The sequence below is a fragment of the Coregonus lavaretus genome, assembly GCF_964263955.1.
Source record: "Coregonus lavaretus genome assembly, chromosome: 18".
NCBI classification, from domain to species: Eukaryota; Metazoa; Chordata; class Actinopteri; order Salmoniformes; family Salmonidae; genus Coregonus; species Coregonus lavaretus.
In genome coordinates this window covers 28,553,978-28,574,122 of record NC_140005.1, presented here as the reverse complement: position 1 = coordinate 28,574,122, position 20,145 = coordinate 28,553,978, and the positions used below count along the sequence as shown (strand labels likewise).

General features: G+C 43.4%; 1 protein-coding gene across 1 annotated transcript in view; it reads left to right on the top strand.

Moving 5' to 3' along the window:
- ldah (lipid droplet associated hydrolase) overlaps window positions 1-20,145 on the top strand; it is a 63,171-nt gene that overhangs the window by 36,202 nt on the left and 6,824 nt on the right. The window contains exon 5 of the mRNA XM_084182239.1: window positions 13,286-13,526. Coding sequence (XP_084038365.1) covers window positions 13,286-13,526 — 241 coding nt within the window. The remainder of the gene's footprint in view (window positions 1-13,285; window positions 13,527-20,145) is intronic.

The following is a 20,145-nucleotide window of genomic DNA, read 5'->3' as shown; positions in this document are numbered from 1 at the left end:
AGTTTGGTATAATGAGCATCAGAGCTTGGAGAATCCTAATTATCGTGACTAAACGGTCACCTGGAATTTGACTGCCATCATGACTCGTGACCGCCGGTGTGGCGGTAATACGGTCACTGTAACAGCCCTACATGAGGCCAATGGTGACTATAAAACAGTTACAGAGTTTAATGGCTGTGATAGGAGAAAACTGAGGATGGATCAACAGCATTATAGTTACTCCACAATACTAACCTAAATGACAGAGTGAAAGAAGGAAGCCTGTAAAGAATAACAAATATTCCAAAAGATACATCCTGATTGCAATAAGGCACTTAAGTAAAACTGCAACAAATGTGGCAAAGAAATGAACTTTATGTCCTGAATACAAAGGGTTATGTTTTGGGCAAATTCAACACAACACATCACTGAGTACCACTCTTCATATTTTCAAGCATGGTGGTGACTGCATCATGTTATGGGTATGCTTGTCATCGGCAACGACTAGGGAGTTTTTTTAGGATAAAAATTAACGGAATAGAGCTAAGCACAGGCAAAATCCTAAAGGAAAACCTGGTTCAGTCTGCTTTCCAAATTCACCTTTCAGCAAAACAATAACCTAAAAGACAAGACCAAATATACACTGGAGTTGCTTACCAAGATGACATTGAATGTTCCTGAGTGGCCTAGTTACAGTTTTGACTTAAATCGGCTTGAAAATCTGATGAACAACCAACTTGACAGAGCTTGAAGAGCTTTTAAAAATAATAATATTGTACAATCCAGGTGTGCAAAGCTCTTAGCGACTTACTCAGAAATACTCACAGCTGTAGTTGCTGCTAAAAGTGATTTTAACATGTATTGACTCAGGGTTGTGAATACTTATGTAAATGAGATATTTTTGGATTTCATTTTCAATAAATTAGCAAAGATTTCTAAAAACATGTTTTCACTTTGTCATTATGGGGTATTATGTGTAGATGGGTGAGAGTAATAATACATGTAATCAATTTTGAATTCAGGCTGTAACACAACAAAATGTGGAATAAGTCAAGGGGTATGAATACTTTCTGAAGGCACTGTAGATGTGTTAGAGGGAGAGGAATAGACAGAAGAATAAAGTGTTTGTCTGTGCACGTTTGGTTGTCTGGGTGTGTTTCATTTGTGTTTGTTATTAGTTATTATATTGGTTAGTTAGTATTATTCTTTCATTAGGGTGTGTGTGTCTAAGCCTCTGCAGTTTGTTCTGTGTTTAAGCACCAGCCTCTTCTTTCTGCATTCTTTAGAACATTCCTCTGTTCCTCTGGAAGAGGAGCTGCTTCCCATCAAAACCACCGCTTTACACATCAAAGCTCACCTGTGTCTCTCTGTGCACCCTCTTTCTCTCTGTCTCTCTTTTGCTCTCAAACATACTACATTTTCTCTCACGCTCACACTCACACTACCACATTTTGGTATCTTTCAACATCTCCATTAATCTATAGTTACAAGGCTACATTGTTACGTAATGTTTAAGTGTTGCCAAAGCGGGCCATGAAATTGGAAGATTAATGATGAAGCATCATTGATTGTTTTAAAAGGGAGAGCCTCTAATTGAGCCCCACAGTGTACGCGTCATAATACCCATAAAACTTAGCGGTCAAACACTGAAATGGTTCCAATTGTTTTTTCACCATTAATTTGATCCATTGTGGATTTTAGAAGCACTTCAAATAAGGGCTGTGTTTCGTGTAAACTTACCCTGGTGAGACGTTTTGATAACTTTGTAAATCTCTCTCGGACAAGGTGACTTTTATCAATATATTCGGCTCTATTTACTTTCAGATTCTAAAATGCTAATTAGCATCAAAGTAGACATCATGCAAGACTACAAATCCCTGCAACCTCCTGCACACCATCTCTAGCTGACACCTTTGCTGTCAGCTAGCTGGCTACTTTCTACCTTGATCTAAAACGAAATATATATTGAACATTTTAATTTACTGTTCCACATTTTATTTAACTAATATTTGTTGTCTTATTTATGCATTTGGTCTTGTGTCTTGTACAGAATACTATGCTAGTAGCAGTCAATATATTTATAATGTGCCATGAATACTAGGCTAGTTTTTATTAAAGAAGCTAAATAGCTAGCTAGCTACTTACCTAGATGATATTAGCAACATACCCTTATTTTACCAGATCCTCTTCTCCTTCAGCCAGTGGAGGTCTATATTTAATCCCTTATAATTTCTGCCAACTATATGAACAAGGTGAAGTCTATTTAAATTAATGGTGTCAGAATGCACTGCTGTATTAAAGCAATTCAGAACTAACGTGTTGACATGTTCTGTTGCAGATTCAAAGCCAGATTAACTCATTGCAGAATGTATCCATAATCATGAATAAGAATATTTATTTGACAAGAATGCACCTAGACACCCATCAATTACGTCAAACACCTGAAGTCCAACAATTACATTGTTTTAAAGAAATCAAAATAGTAAACAATGCATATACAGTACCAGTCAAAATGTTGGACACACCTACTCATTCAATGGTTTTTCTTTGTTTTCACTATTTTTTACGTTGTAGAATAATAGTGAAGACATCAAAACTATGAAATAACAAATATGGAATCATGTAGTAACCAATAAAGTGTTAAACAAATCAAAATATATTTTATATTTTATATTCTTCAAATAGCCACCCTTTGCCTTGATGACAGCTTTGCACACTCTTGGCATTCTCTCAACCAGCTTCAACTGGAATGCTTTTCCAAAAGTCTTGAAGGAGTTGCCACATATGCTGAGCAAAATTACCAAAGGAAACTGGATAGACACAAGCGACTATCTCAACGTCAGAGCAAGCAATCTAAGTAAGCTCAATTCGCAAAGCCACGCCTTACTGCTATCGGTACCACAATGTCCCCTCCAGCTTCGGCTGCGACAGCGAGTGAGAGCAGTACAGCCACCGTTTTCGAAGATGACACCAGAGAAGAGGTACCACTCATATTATGCTGCCATACAATTGCCACAAGCTTTGCTATAATAAAACATTGTCACGCTCTGGCTCCGGGACTTTGTATGTTGAGCCAGGGTGTGTTCGTTTCGTTGTGTTCTGTTTGGTTGGGTTGTCTATGTGGTTGTTTCCTTGTTTGGTCGTGTGACTCCCAATCAGTGGTAACGAGTGTCAGCTGTCGGCTCGTTATCTCTGATTGGGAGCCATATTTAAACTGTGTGTTTTCACCTTGTGTTGGTGGGTTTTTGTTCCTGTACAGTCATTGTCACTGTGGACTTCACGTATCGTCATTTGTTTTGTTGTTTTCGTGTTTAGGCTTTAATTGAATAAAGTCATGTTCACCTTCAACGCTGCGCATTGGTCCTCCTCATTAGACGATCGTGACAGAAAAACCCACCAAGATGGGACCAAGCAGCGTGTCCAGGAGCCATCGCCAGGGAGATCCCTCACAGATCTCCTTCGCCTCCTGGACTGGGTCAAGCCGAGTGAGGAAGAGAAGGGCTTGACATTATGGCAGAAGGGCGAGAGGCTGGCGAGGGACATGGAGACCTGGTCCACGGGTAGGAGAGACGCCCCGAAAATTTTTAGGGGGGGGCTCACGACGTCGGACCAGCGGGAGGCCGCGATAGAGCGGCCCAGTGGGTTGCCGGAGAAGGCCGCCGGGTTACGGGGGCCACTGGTCGAAGAGGGGATGGAGGAAGTAGAGGCACGGCGAGAGGTACTGGCGTGTGTTGCCAGTCCGGTCCGGCCCGTTCCAGATCCCGGTGTAGGACCAGTGGTGTGTGTCCCCAGTACAGTCCGGCCCATCCAAGCTTCCCGCACCAAGCCAGTGGTGTGCGTCGTCAGTCCGGCACGGCCCGTGCCTGCTCTCCGCATCAAGCCTGTGGTGCGTCTCGTCAGCCCGGCTCTGCCCGTTCCTGCTCTCCGCACCAGGTCTGTGGTGCACGTCGCCAGCCCAGTCCGGCCCATTCCTGCCACTCGTACCAAGTCAAGGGTGCGAGTCGTCAGCCGGATTCAGCCCATTCCTGCTACTCGCACCAAGCCAAGGGTGCGAGTCGTCAGCCGGATTCAGCCCATTCCTGCTACTCGCACCAAGCCAAGGGTGCGAGTCGTCAGCCGGATTCAGCCCATTCCTGCTACTCGCACCAAGCCAAGGGTGCGAGTCGTCAGCCGGATTCAGCCCATTCCTGCTACTCGCACCAAGCCAAGGGTGCGAGTCGTCAGCCGGATTCAGCCCATTCCTGCTACTCGCACCAAGCCAGGGATGCGAGTCTTCAGCCTGGTGAGGCCTGTTCCGGCTCCACGCACCATGCAAAGGGTGCGTATCGTCTGCCAGGTCCGGTCCATTCCTGCCTCACGCGCCAAGCCAGGGGTGCGCGTCGGCAGTCCTGATCCAGCTAGCTGGGTCAGATCGGACTGGGGGCACTACGGGGGGATTGTAGTAGGGTGGTGGTCAAGCCCGGAGCCGGAGCCGCCTCCGAGGAGCAATACCCACCCAGCCCTTCCCTATTTGAGGTGTAGGCGCGGTCGGAGTCCGCGCCTTTAGGGGGGGGTACTGTCACGCTCTGGCTCCGGGACTTTGTATGTTGAGCCAGGGTGTGTTCGTTTCGTTGTGTTCTGTTTGGTTGGGTTGTCTATGTGGTTGTTTCCTTGTTTGGTCGTGTGACTCCCAATCAGTGGTAACGAGTGTCAGCTGTCGGCTCGTTATCTCTGATTGGGAGCCATATTTAAACTGTGTGTTTTCACCTTGTGTTGGTGGGTTTTTGTTCCTGTACAGTCATTGTCACTGTGGACTTCACGTATCGTCATTTGTTTTGTTGTTTTCGTGTTTAGGCTTTAATTGAATAAAGTCATGTTCACCTTCAACGCTGCGCATTGGTCCTCCTCATTAGACGATCGTGACAAACATATTCATAACCTCAGGCATAAAGAACCCCACCCGTCCATATTTTTGGTTGAATGTCACAGATGTTGCAATACATGATCAAATATTCATGGCAATCGAAAGATTCAAGGTGTACATTTCTACATCAGATGCCTGCTTTTACTCATGCCTAATAATGTATTCAGTTGTAGCCTAGGATGAACAGGGTGGGAATAAAGCCTTATACATTTTCTAAAAAACTAACATTGAAGGGGTATGTAGATTCCTTTTATCCTGTTATTTAATAGTATTTTTTTATATTATTTTCCTATTAAGAATGAAGCAAATTGTTTCAGTTGCCAATAGGTTTAGGCAGATTTGAAAATATATATATATACACTACCGGTCAAAATAGTTAAAAAAAAGAAAACCCTTGAATGAGTAGGTGTTCTAAAACTTTTGACCAGTAGTGTATATACTGTACCAGTCAAAATGTTGGACACACCTACTCATTCAATGGTTTTTCTATATTTTTACTATTTTCTACATTGTATAATAATAGTGAAGACATCAAAACTATGAAATAACACATATGGAATCATGTAGTAAGCAAAAAAGTAGCCACCCTTTGCCTTGATGAAAGCTTTGCACACTCTTGGCATTCTCTCAACCAGCTTCACCTGCAATGCTTTTCCAACAGTCTTGAAGGAGTTGCCACATATGCTGAGCACTTGTTGGCTGCTTGTCCTTCACTCTGCGGTCGGACTCATCCCAAACCATCTCAATTGGCTTGAGGTCGGGGGATTGTGGAGGCCAGGTCATCTGATGCAGCACTCCATCACTCTCCTTCTTGGTAAAATAGCCCTTACACAGCCTGGAGGTGTGTTTGGTCATTGTCCTGTTGAAAAACAAATGATAGTCCCACTAAGCCCAAACCAGATGGGATGGCGTATCACTGCAGAATGCTGTGGTAGCCATGCTGGTTAAGTGTGCCTTGAATTCTAAATAAATCACAGACAGTGTCACCAGCAAAGCACCCCCACACCATAACACCTCCTCCTCCATGCTTTACGGTGGGAACTACACATGCGGACATCATCCGTTCACCCACACCGCGTCTCAAAATGACACAGCGGTTTGAACCAAAAATCTCCAATTTGGACTCCAGACCAAAGGACAAATTTCCACCGGTCTAATGTCCATTGCTCGTGTTTCTTGGACCAAGCATGTCTCTTCTTCTTCTTGGTGTCCTTTAGCAGTGGTGTCTTTGCAGCAACTCGACCATGAAGGCCTGATTCACACAGTCTCCTCTGAACAGTTGATGTTGAGATGTCTGTTACTTGAAGTCTGTGAAGCATTTATTTGGACTGCAATTTCTGAGGCTGGTAACTCTAATGAACTTGTCCTCTGCAGCAGAGGTAACTCTGGGTTTTCCATTCCTGTGGCGGTCCTCATGAGAGCCAGTTTCGTCATAGCGCTTGATAGTTTTTGCGACTGCACTTGAAGAAACTTTCAAAGTTCTTGACATTTTCAGTATTGACTGACCTTCATTTCTTTAAGTAATGATGGACTGTTTCTCTTTGCTTATTTGAGCTGTTTTTGCCATAATATGGACTTGGTATTTTACCAAATAGGGCTATCTTCTGTATACCCCCCCCTACCTTGTCACTACACAACTGATTGGCTCAGTTGAAGCTGGTTGAGAGAATGCCAAGTGTGTGCAAAGCTTTCATCAAGGCAAAGGGTGGCTATTTGAAGAATCTCAAATATAAAATATATTTTGATTTGTTTAACAATTTTTTGGTTACTACATGATTCCATATGTGTTATTTCATGGTTTTTGATGTCTTCACTATTATTCTACAATGTAAAAAATATGTGATTTTGGTGGGTGAGTTACAAATGTAAAACTTGATGCGTATGGTAGGTTTTATATAAAATACTAAGTCAACTCCAGCAGAATGAGAAACACACTTAACAGACTCAAAACAAGTAAGCCATGTCTAAACGCAGCTATATCAACACCCTTCTTGTGAATTTAACAGGTCCATGTTGCTGCTGACAATTGTGAGCAGCACATTTACCACTGCATTCAGTCTGAACCCTAGAATAAGCAGTTGGTTGGCCATGAAATAAACATAAAATGGGGTGCTCGAGTGCTTTTGCATCCCTTTTTAGGTTGTTGTAACAAATATCCGGCCCATGTCCAGTCATACTCGGGGTCTCAGCGTGTGTCCCTCAATATCATTCCGTCTCAGTTGCAGCATTCAAATAGTGGTCATGGTGTGTCTGTGAATCACAACATTAAAGACAATTACAATGAGTGATCACAGCATTTCCACAAATTGAGCCATAGACAATACAACTTAAGCATTAAGGACAGCATTTTGTTGACAAAATGGTGGTTTACACTGTCTACTGTGTCTGAATGATGGAAGAATCTTACCCCAGCTGTAGGTCCATTTGAGTGTGTGTGGACACTTAGGGATGCTTGCTCTCAAAGTGCTGCTTGAATGTCTTCGGGTCTGCATCTATAAAGTTAAAGTACAAAATGGAGGAAGTTAACAATCTGTGGCTTAGATTGAAGTTGACACAAATGATAAACTAAGCAATATGATGCAACAAACTACTACACATATGAAAGACTGTACCACACAGGCCAGTACAATAGCCTACACATGGAGAGGAACCTACACATGCAGTACCAACCAATACTACTCACCTGACAGACAGGGCAGGTGTGGACCAGTGTTGCCTTGGCTGCAGCCTTCTGGTTCGCAGCTGCTCCCTTCTTAGGAGCTACCGCCTTGGCATCAGTCAAGAAGTTCAACTCCAACTTGAGGTTGGAGCATGCGTTATATATACAATTGTGTTTCAGGTTGAAACAGCTTACCGACACTGAACAAAAAAATATAAAAGCAACATGCAACAATTTCAAAGATTTTACTGAGTTACAGTTCATATAAGGAAATCAGTAAATTGAAATAAATCCATTAGGCCCTAATCTATGGACTTCACATGACTGGGAATACATAGATGCATCTGTTGGCCAAATATTCCTTTAAAAGAAAGGTAGGGGCGTGGATCAGAAAACCAGTCAGTATCTGGTGTGACCACCATTTGCCTCATGCAGTGTGACACATCTCCTTTGCATAGAGTTGATCAGGCTGTTGATTGTGGCCTGTGGAATGTTGTTCCACTCCTCTTCAATGGCTGTGCAAAGTTGCTGGATATTGGCAGGAACTGGAACACGTTGTCAAACACGTCGATCCAGAGCATCCCAAACATGCTCAATGGGTGACATGTCTCATGAGTATGCAGGCCATGGAAGAACTGGGACATTTTCAGCTTCCAGGAATTGTGTACAGATCCTTGCAACATGGGGCCGTGTATTATCATGCTGAAACCGGATAAATTGCGCGACAATGGGCCTCAGGATCTCGTCACAGTATCTCTGTGGATTCAAATTGTCATCGATAAAATGCAATTGTGTTTGTTGCCTGTAGCTTATGCCTGCTCATACCATAACCCCGCTCATACCATAACCCCACCGCCACCATGGGGCACTCTGTTCACAACGTTGACATCAGCAAACCGGTTGCCCACACGACACCATACACGCTGTCTGCCATCTGCCCAGTACAGTTGAAACCAGGATTCATCCGTGAAGAGCACACTTCTAAAGCGTTCCAGTGGCCATCGAAGGCGAGCATTTGCCGACTGAAGTCGGGTACGATGCCAAACTGCAGTCAGGTCAAGACCCTGGTGAGGACGAAGAGCACACACATGAGACGGTTTCTGACAGTTTGTGCAGACATTTTTGGGTTGTGCAAACCAACAGCTTCATCAGCTGTCCAGGTGGCTGGTCTCAAGATGATCCCGCAGGTAAAGAAGCCGGATGTGGAGGTCCTGGGCTGGCGTGGTTACACGTGGTCTGCGGTTGTGAGGCCGATTGGACGTACTGCCAAATTCTCTAAAACAACATTATGGTAAAGAAATGAACATTCAATTATCTGGCAACAGCTCTGGTGGACATTGCTGCAGTCAGCATGCCAATTGCATGTGCCCTTAAACCTTGAGACATCTGTGGCATTGTGTTGTGTGACAAAACTGCACATTTTAGAGTGGCCTTTTATTGTCCCCAGCACAAGGTGCACCTGTGTAATGATTATGCTGTTTAATCAGCTTCTTGATATGCCCCACCTGTCAGGTGGATGGATTATCTTGGCAAAGGAAAAATGCTCACTAACAGGGAATTAAACAAATTTGTGCCATTTATTTTTTGAGAAATAAGCTTTTTGTGCATATGGAACATTTCTGGGATCTTTTATTTCAGCTCATGAAACATGGGACCAACACTTGACATGTTGCATTTATATTTGTGTTCAGTTTAGTTGAGAGGTGATAAGACTCAGGCACACCCATTGGTTCTGGAATAGAGACGGTGCAAATAAGGTTATCAATTTGGTGTCAATAACATGACAGTCATTTTACCTCAAAAACAAACGTGTGAATATCAATTAATTTTAAACCCACCATAGCAGGTAAGACTAATTTAGGTTACATCGCCTTGCCTACTAGCTATACTAATGATCTGCTGTCCAGAGGGTAACAGCAAACATATCAATGTTTTTCCACAGTAAAGTAAGCACACGGTTGACTCGAGAGGATGCTAATCAGTCCATCTTTGAAATCTCTCAAAAAGCCAGACTAAAATAATACAGCTAGCTAGGGTAGCTACAAGTCAAGTAGTACTTGAAGTAGGCTACCCATATCTCACTCACAGACACAAACAAACATTATCAAGAACGCCTAGCCCTAGCGTCACCATCTAAGTTAGCTAGCTAGTTAACTAGCAAGCTAGACTGTTGGTTTATAAAAGCCAAAGAAAGCTAAGCTTGTTTTTATTAATTTCCCATGCATTTAAATAGCTAGACAAATAGACGGCTACGTTAATATAGCCATGTAGCCAGGCTAATGTTGCTAACTATGAACTAGCTAACTAAATAAGTGGTCCTCTGTAGCTCAGCTGGTAGAGCACGGCGCTTGTAACGCTAAGGTAGTGGGTTCGATCCCCGGGACCACCCATACACAAAAATATATATATATGTATGCACGCATGACTGTAAGTCGCTTTGGATAAAAGCGTCTGCTAAATGCCATATTATTATTATTATTATTATTATTAAATAACAGGCATTTTCAATGTAAAACTTGCCCAAGACAGTTCACAGAATTGTCAATTTAAACAACTTTAGCCAATTTATTAATTACAACATTTAGCTAACATTAGATAGTTCATCCAGAGATTCTTACATTTGCCTCAATTCGGCAGTCTCGTCCAGATCATAATGGCCCTGGTGAGTGATGTGAAACTTGAGACATCCATTTTTAGTTCTGTATGATAGCCACATTAGCAGCTAATTAACATTTCATTTTGGTGGTGATTAATACAGGCGAATATATTGATAAAAGACACGTTGTCCGAGATAGATTTACACGGTTATCAAAACGTCACGCCACGGTAAGCCTACACAAAACACAGCCCTTATTTGAAGTGTTTCTAAAATCCACAATGGATAAAATGAATGGTGGAAAAACGATTGGAACCATTTCCGTGTTTGTCCGCTAAGTTTTATGGGTATTATAACTCATACTGTGGTAAACTATGAACGTCACAGGTTTCACAGTAGTAGATCACTGTTAAAGCATGATATTATGTTATCTCTTAAGTACAGTGGGGAAAAAAAGTATTTAGTCAGCCACCAATTGTGCAAGTTCTCCCACTTAAAAAGATGAGAGAGGCCTGTAATTTTCATCATAGGTACACGTCAACTATGACAGACAAATTGAGGAAAATAAATCCAGAAAATCACATTGTAGGATTTGTAATGAATTTATTTGCAAATTATGGTGGAAAATAAGTATTTGGTCACCTACAAACAAGCAAGATTTCTGGCTCTCACAGACCTGTAACTTCTTCTTTAAGAGGCTCCTCTGTTCTCCACTCATTACCTGTATTAATGGCACCTGTTTGAACTTGTTATCAGTATAAAATACACCTGTCCACAACCTCAAACAGTCACACTCCAAACTCCACTATGGCCAAGACCAAAGAGCTGTCAAAGGACACCAGAAACAAAATTGTAGACCTTCACCAGGCTGGGAAGACTGAATCTGCAATAGGTAAGCAGCTTGGTTTGAAGAAATCAACTGTGGGAGCAATTATTAGGAAATGGAAGAAATACAAGACCACTGATAATCTCCCTCGATCTGGGGCTCCACGCAAGATCTCACCCCGTGGGGTCAAAATGATCACAAGAACGGTGAGCAAAAATCCCAGAACCACACGGGGGGACCTAGTGAATGACCTGCAGAGAGCTGGGACCAAAGTAACAAAGCCTACCATCAGTAACACACTACGCCGCCAGGGACTCAAATCCTGCAGTGCCAGACGTGTCCCCCTGCTTAAGCCAGTACATGTCCAGGCCCGTCTGAAGTTTGCTAGAGTGCATTTGGATGATCCAGAAGAGGATTGGGAGAATGTCATATGGTCAGATGAAACCAAAATATAACTTTTTGGTAAAAACTCAACTCGTCGTGTTTGGAGGACAAAGAATGCTGAGTTGCATCCAAAGAACACCATACCTACTGTGAAGCATGGGGGTGGAAACATCATGCTTTGGGGCTGTTTTTCTGCAAAGGGACCAGGACGACTGATCCGTGTAAAGGAAAGAATGAATGGGGCCATGTATCGTGAGATTTTGAGTGAAAACCTCCTTCCATCAGCAAGGGCATTGAAGATGAAACGTGGCTGGGTCTTTCAGCATGACAATGATCCCAAACACACCGCCCGGGCAACGAAGGAGTGGCTTCGTAAGAAGCATTTCAAGGTCCTGGAGTGGCCTAGCCAGTCTCCAGATCTCAACCCCATAGAAAATCTTTGGAGGGAGTTGAAAGTCCGTGTTGCCCAGCGACAGCCCCAAAACATCACTGCTCTAGAGGAGATCTGCATGGAGGAATGAGCCAAAATACCAGCAACAGTGTGTGAAAACCTTGTGAAGACTTACAGAAAACGTTTGACCTGTATCATTGCCAACAAAGGGTATATAACAAAGTATTGAGAAACTTTTGTTATTGACCAAATACTTATTTTCCACCATAATTTGCAAAATTCTCATTTTGTCTGTCATAGTTGACGTGTACCTATGATGAAAATTACAGGCCTCTCTCATCTTTTTAAGTGGGAGAACTTGCACAATTGGTGGCTGACTAAATACTTTTTTTCCCCACTGTATGTGGTCGCTTGCCCCTGTCCCCCTCCCCATGTAAAAAAAAAAAACAAGCCTTTCTTCCTACTGCCTGGCCTTAAGGGGATGCCTTAGTCTTTTAGTGAGTTTGTTTCACTCACATTGGAGGATGGCCTTTCTTTCTTCCTCCCTCCTTGTCTCTTTCTTTCCCTCTCTTCACATCTTTTACCCCTAAATCTAAACCTATCCCTCCGCCCACCTCTCCCTCCATCCATCCCTTATTTCCCTGGTGCAGTCCTTGAAAAGGTGTTAAACCTCCGGGTCCACATAAGGATCTCTGGAGCTAGTTAATCAATCCCTGCTTTGAACTGTTAAGAAAACGAGAAATACAGCAACCACAAAGGATGGATAGTATCCACATCCGATCTGTGTGCCTTGCTCTCTCTGGGTCGATGACTGACTGTTATGTTGAGGTTTATCACTCTTACAGCCTGCTGCTGGCCAAACAGGGGCAGGTGCTTCCTGTTTCCTAGGACTGATGTCTTTTCTCTCTTTGACTCTCTCTTTCGATCTATCTCTCTCTCCCTCTCTCTGTCTCTCTCTGTCTCTCTCTGTCTCTCTGTCTCTGTCTCTCTCCTCTTTTATTTGTTCTCAATCTCATGTAAGCACATGCATTGCCCATGTCACGCCCTCTCTTTTCCTGGACCTCTCATCGCTTTTACTGCTTTCATTCTACTACTCCGACACACAAATGCTCTCACCAACAATATATTTATCTCTCTTTCTCTGTCTCTCTCTGTCCATCTGTTTTGTCTTTAATGCCTTTGCTCCTCCACTTAAGCAACTCCTTCTTCACATAGTGCCCCCTGGCAGCACTAGTGTAGCATAACATAAGAGCTGCACACAACTTTTAACTCTAGACTGAATGTTGCAATAAGATACCTGCACATTGTCAAAAGGTTTGGAAAAATCCAAAACAAATTAATCGTATTTATTAAAACATGATGCCCAAAAAGTGCAATAGTCCTATCTTTAAAACTGAAGTCATAAAAAAGCAGAATGTCATGGAATATATATGCTTCTATATTTATTGTAAGACACACAGACTGAATGAATGCATAGCAGAATGTCCCAAGAAGGAGGTTTAAGTTGGGTATGACTAACATCCTTTCTTCTACACGTTCTTGTGCAGGTGGTGAAGTCAGTGATGCTGTTCCCCACCATCGAGCGCATGGCGGTGACACCTCAGGGAAGGGTCATGACCCCGGTGCTGTGCCGCCTGCGCTATGTGGCCTACCTGCCCATCTTCCTCCTCTCTCTTCTACCTGACGTACTCAAGGCCTTCATGGTGAAGCTGGTCTTGGGAGGGCTGCGTTCACTGGACCACTCGACCGTGCCGCCTACTGTTAGCCTCATTAATGTTGACACCGCTGGTGAGTCTCTCCTTCTGTTCTATTCAGTGAAATGTCACTTCAGAGTCAAATAAGAAGCAGAAACCAGTGAACTCAAGCTTAGTCAAACTACAATGATCAACCTGTCCTTGTAAAGACAATCAAACTTTAGTCTGTCTTTGTCTGTCTATGTTATTATTTCCATAGTCTGTACATGCTCACAACTATGTGTGTATTCTCCTACAGTGTTCTCTTCTATCCAGTAGTGACTTCCCCCATAAAATGTTGCGTGTGAATCTCATGTTGCTTTATCCAGTCTTTTGAAAGAAGAAAGAAAGTATCTTCGTTTTGGCAAACGAAGCCATACATTACTGTAGCATCAGGAGATACGATGTTTGTAATTAGGTTTATATAGAGCAAAGATAATCCCAGCCGGGAGTGGCTGCCAAGAGGAGGATGGCATATTTCACTGTCAGAGATTATATGTTATTTATCCCCTCCTCTTTATTTGCCAGATGATGGCTGGGGTATGGGTATGAGTGGGAGTAATTAAGACCGCTCCTTGGAGAAGGAGAAGAGCCAGTCATCCCTCCTTCTTGCACAGAGTGGAGGAAAGCTCTCTCTCTCTTTCCCTGTGTTTTCCCCCACCGTCTGTCCTGGGAGGGGAGAGATTGATGTTGTGGCGGCCCGAGGGCCTATGCCAAAAAAGGTCTCTACAGCCAAGTAGCCATGCTGTGTCTCAGCCTCAGAAGCCTCTTCCCTCTTTCTCCCTCAGTCTCTCCTGTGAGGTCAGAAAGCCTCTTCTTCTTCTTGCCTCTGCTGAGCATGTTTTTAATCATTAGCACTTCCCTTTAATTTGCTTTTGGAATTTCTATTCCCTCATGGTCAAAATGCTTTGTGTTTTCCTGCTCAATTAATTATATACGGACTAGTTAAAGAAGGCTCTAAACATTCTCAATTCTTAATAGTTTTATACCTTTTTACGAAAAGAGAGGATACTTTTTCTTTGGTTTCTAAAGGCAAGGTGGAATAGAGTTGCTCCTTATTGGTTTTGCACTATTGAACATTGGCCCCTGGCTACAGATGGAAAGCTGTAGTGGTTCTCTGTCATGTTACAGACTGTATATAATAAATGGCCAGTTGACAGGCCTAATTAACAAAACATGTTGCGATTAAATGGAATTTCCTGCGTACATTTCAGCGTTTATTTTTCCTGAAATCCCTTGCAAGGAAGCGGAGAACGTTGATGTGTTGGTGCTGAAGGAGCGTTCTGGGAGCTCAGTAGTAGTAGTAGTCACAGACCGCCACAATTCTTATACGGCTTAGTCTGTACCCCATTTCTTAGCTTGTACTGCTCTAGACAATCGAGTTGACCATAAATTGTAGCCTAATGCCAATTATTATACAATAACAAATATATTGAATTTTGTTCACACTGTTTGTTTGAAGTATTCATTTTATTTATTTAGTAAGTATTGCTTACTTATTAACTGAACTGTGTCACAGACACTCCATCCCACCTGGACAAGAGGAACACCTACGTGAGAATGCTATTCATTGACTACAGCTCAGCGTTCAACACCATAGTACCCTCAAAGCTCATCACTAAGCTAAGGATCCTGGGACTAAACACCCCCCTCTGCAACTGGATCCTGGACTTCCTGACGGGCCGCCCCCAGGTGGTAAGGGTAGGTAACAACACATCAGCCACGCTGATCCTCAACACGGGGGACCCTCAGGGGTGCGTGCTCAGTCCCCTCCTGTACTCCCTGTTCACCCATGACTGCATGGCCAGGCACGACTCCAACACCATCATTAAGTTTGCCGACGACACAACAGTGGTAGGCCTGATCACCGACAATGATGAGACAGCCTATAGGGAGGAGGTCAGAGACCTGGCTGTGTGGTGCCAGGATAACAACCTCTCCCTCAACGTGACCAAGACAAAGGAGATGATTGTGGACTACAGGAAAAATTTGAGGACTGAGCACGCCCCCATTCTCATTGACGGGGCTGTAGGTTGAGAGCTTCAAGTTCCTTGGTGTCCACATCACCAACGAACTGTCATGGTCCAAACACACCAAGACAGTCGTGAAGAGGGCACGACAAAGCCTATTCCCCCTTAGGAGACTGAAAAGATTTGGCATGGGTCCTCAGATCCTCAAAAAGTTATACAGCTGCACCATCGAGAGCATCCTGACTGGTTGCATCACCGCCTGGTATGGCAACAGCTCGGCCTCCGACCGCAAGGCACTACAGAGGGTGGTGCGTACGGCCCAGTACATCACTGGGGCCAAGCTTCCTGCCATCCAGGACCTCTATACCAGGCGGTGTCAGAGGAATGCCCTCAAAATTGTCAAAGACTCCAGCCACCCTAGTCATAGACTGTTCTCTCTGCTACCGCACGGCAAGCGGTACCGGAGCGCCAAGTCTAGGTCCAAAAGGCTTCTGAACAGCTTCTACCCCCAAGCCATAACACTCCTGAACAGCTAATCATGGCTACCCGGACTATTTGCACTGCCCCCCCACCCCATCTTTTTACGCTGCTGCTACTCTGTTAATTATTTATGCATAGTCACTTTAACTCTACATATTACCTCAACTACCTCAACAAGCTGGTGCCCCCGCACATTGACTCTGCACCGGTACCCCCCTGTATATAGCCTCCCTACTATTATTTTATTTTACTTCTGCTCTTTTTTTCTCAACACTTATTTTTGTTTTATTTTACTTTTTTATAAAAAAAATAAATGCATTGTTGGTTAAGGGCTGTAAGTAAGCATTTCACTGTAATGTCTACACCTGTTGTATTCGGCACATGTGGCAAATAAAATGTGATTTGATTTGAGCTGTCTCTTGGAATACAAAAATTGTTTTGTTCTTCATCTTATTTGAACACATCTCATTGTTCTCTCATTCGTGCATGCCTTTGCTTGTTGCTGGTATTCCTCCTCTGTTTGCTGGTGAGTTGGCAATCTAGTCAGAGACTGACTCCACAGCCTGGCTTTTCAGATTCAGGAGCCAAATGGAACAGAGTTAGTAGCACATACATCAGGAGCACAGCAGGAAGGGGACTCAAGTCCTCTAAGCAGGCAACATTGCACCAGGTAGAGCAATGTCATCACTCAGCTGGAGGGAGACTGGCCTTGTTTCTGACACCTGTTTCTTCTTAAGGAAGTCCAAGTAACACAGTGAACAATATCCTCTCCACATACTCCATACTGGGAAGAGGGATATGCAGCATGAAGAGAAACTCTTGCACTAACTTTCTTTGATATGTGTAACGTTAATGTTTTGCCATCAATACCTAAACATAGGGTAAAGGTGACTGGAAATACCGACTTCCTCATCGCACTGGTCTTTGCTGATTGCATTATATTTTCTACGTTATAAAATCGATATTATGCCACAGGTGGATTAACACCTCACAAAAACAGCAAAATGATAGCCTGTTTCAGGTTAGTGTTTCGCTATAGTAAGGTAATGTAGCTACTTATTAGTGCTGGCAGCAGCAGTGAGACAGTGGTTTCAATCTGATCTGGGATCTGTGCTGCTGATTCTCTCCGGCCTTATGCCAGTCGCTAAAGAGCCACATGTGTGAGGATCTGTAAATTGGGCTGGAATGCCATGCCCTTCCAAGTACAACCCCCCCATCCACCCCCCAACTCCACTGCTAGAGATAAGGGAGGTTGCTACAGCTGGGGATGTCTCCCCAAACAGATCTCTGCTGCAGATTGGCAGGTTGGATTCTCCCTCCCCTTAGCTCTCATCTCTCACTCTCACTCTCACTCTCTCTCTCTCACTGTCTCTCTCTCTCTCTCTCTCTCTCTCTCTCTCTCTCTCACTCTCACTGTCTCTCTCTCTCTCTCTCTCTCTCTCTCTCTCTCTCTCTCTCTCTCTCTCTCTCTCTCGCTAAGTTCCTTACATGCATTTCTTCACATCTATGTCTTCCTAACTTCCTATTACTCTTACTCTCTTTGTCATCCCATCTGTTTTCCTTACTCTGCTCTAATTCACCTTTACTTACATGCAACTCAAGCTGCAAAACAAGTCTTCCATTGACATTGATGCATGGTTTACCTTGACATCCTCAAGTTAGGATTCTGTCCTCGGTTGTGTGTTACAGAAAGACCAGTGGCTACTATGTTCAAACTTGACATGTGTGGCTGGGGTAAACATAATATTTGAAACATAATATTGCTAATATCGGCGGGTACACATGAGTCACCATGGTCATGCATGGAGGAAGGGGGTACACATTTTGATTTCTGTCATAACACGCAGATAACTGGCCATTTGTGAGAGATCAAACATCACCCAACCCAAATGCCTAAAGGCTTTGAAATCAAGGTGTATTTGCATTGAGGTTGGTTTTTCCTATATCACCATATACAGTACTGTATATTCTCTCAAAATAGTAAAACATCTACCTGAAACAGGATCTAGTTGGTTTCGGTGAACCTCCTTGGTGTAATACTCAATACATTCTTTACTTAAAGCCACACTGTCAAATGTACATACCATCAAAGAGGAATAAGCTGGAAACCTTTATTTTGATGTAGTATTGCTCCATAGGCAACAGTAAGGCTGTGTAACTAAATGGAAGTAGATGAACCATTTCTGAGTAATTACACAATGGTGGGAAGAGAAAGTATTCAGCTTGACAAGGTTAAAGGCCTTTGGAACCAAGGGGATGCTATCATGAAGTAATTTACACACTCGGAAAAAGCTGGATTTTACAGAGAGTGAAGATTTACGGAGAGAGTTAAAAATGTGTGTGGAATGTAGGAAGTAGCTCATAAAGACCCGGCGCAGCACCTCAAGATGGCTCACAAACAGGAGTTACTGGTTGAGTTTTTCTAGACAGCTACATTTACATTTGAGTCATTTAGCAGACGCTCTTATCCAGAGCGACTTACAGTTAGTGAGTGCATACATTTTTCATACTGGCCCCCCGTGGGAATCGAACCCACAACCCTGGCGTTGCAAGCGCCATGCTCTACCAACTGAGCTACAGGAGCTAGATGTTGATTGAGACAGGGTTACGGTGAGGTTTCAATGTTTCCTATCATTCAATCTATAATAGTTTTCCCCCTGTCTTTTGAGTGTCTGAAAGCACAGTCTCACAGAAGCTATGATTGACTCATCTTGCATGTACAATTTAATTGCTTATTCAATAGCCAAATGGTAATAAAATATCACATTTTAATTTCATTTTCAAGGGAGACTGTATTTTAGAAACATATGTGCAGCACATCTGTTGAGATCCTTCAGGTTGCAGTGTGTCACACAGTTTTTGCACAAATTCACACACACACACACACACACACACAATGCCTGCATTCACTAGGCCGTTCTCTCCTGTTGGCCATCCCTCTGCAGCATAAATCAGAGAGCTAAGTGTGTCCCTCTTGTTGCTGTGACGCTGTTGAAACCCCCAACTCACCGGGATCTCTGGGAGATGTACAAGCTGCCTTACAACCCTGGGCTAAGCCCTCCAAATGTAGGAAATGACCTCAAGGACTAAACAACCCAGTGATATATGAAAGAATCGCACCCTCTTTACTGACTTAGACCTTTTCGTCTTTCACTCTTTATGCCCCTCACCCTTGGCCTTTGGAGTGGAAATAAGAAAAGCATTATTTCTCTCCAGTCCTGTGCCAGGTACAAAGCGCTTCAAAGCCGGCACTCCACAATACAAGGTGACGCCGCTCACAGATTATGATTAATAGGGCGCACAAGCGGTGCAGATTTGCAAACGGACCCTCGCTTCCTCCTCCTCGGAACAGCAAAAGATGGAAATATGAGTGGCTAGCTAAGGGGACATGAATCCCCCCCTCCACACACAGACATTCAAACAGACACACACACACAAACCCCCCACTGCCACCACCTCATCCAGAAAGGGACCGTGGCAGTGAGGAGATAGGCGTGAGTGATCACTCAGAGAGAACTTGGACAGGAGGATATTCGTACAGGATATTAACAGTTTTCTCATCCATATATTCCTCCCCAACCACCCACTGAGTACAGCCTAGAGATTACTTTCACTGAACATTTCCTTGAATCATTGTGTTGAGCTGAAATTAGCTATTGAGTTCGATGATTTTTTGTTTGTGTGCGTACAGCTTGTGTGTCTGAATTATTGATGGACTCTCTCAAAACTTCTGAAATAGCAGCAATATTTTCCAGTGAGTGCAGCTTGAAAAAAAGTGTCCCTCAACTAATGTTTTTAATAAAAAGTACATGCTGCTGAAAGGGAAATGTAATGGAATGTAGAATCAAAGGCGTTGAGTTACGCTGCTCTCTGGGGAGGGTTTTTCCCCTCTTTTACTCACATTTTAGCGTTATCATTTCTGGTATCCAATGAGCCATCCATGTACCCCCTTCTCCCCCATTATATTTTCCAGCTGTGTAAGATTGAGATGGATAATTGGGAGGTAGTGGGGGGTGAGATACATTAATCTCTGATTTCTTAGTCCTTGTACTCTTTCCTTAGAATTTCCTTTGAATGTTAAAACAATGATACTACACATGCCTGTGTGATACTACATGTCTGTCTGTGTGATCCTACATGTCTGTCTGTGGGTTTTTACAGCTTGGGAGAATAGAAGGAACAATGTTATACACTCAGTGGCCGGTTTATTAGGTACACCCATCT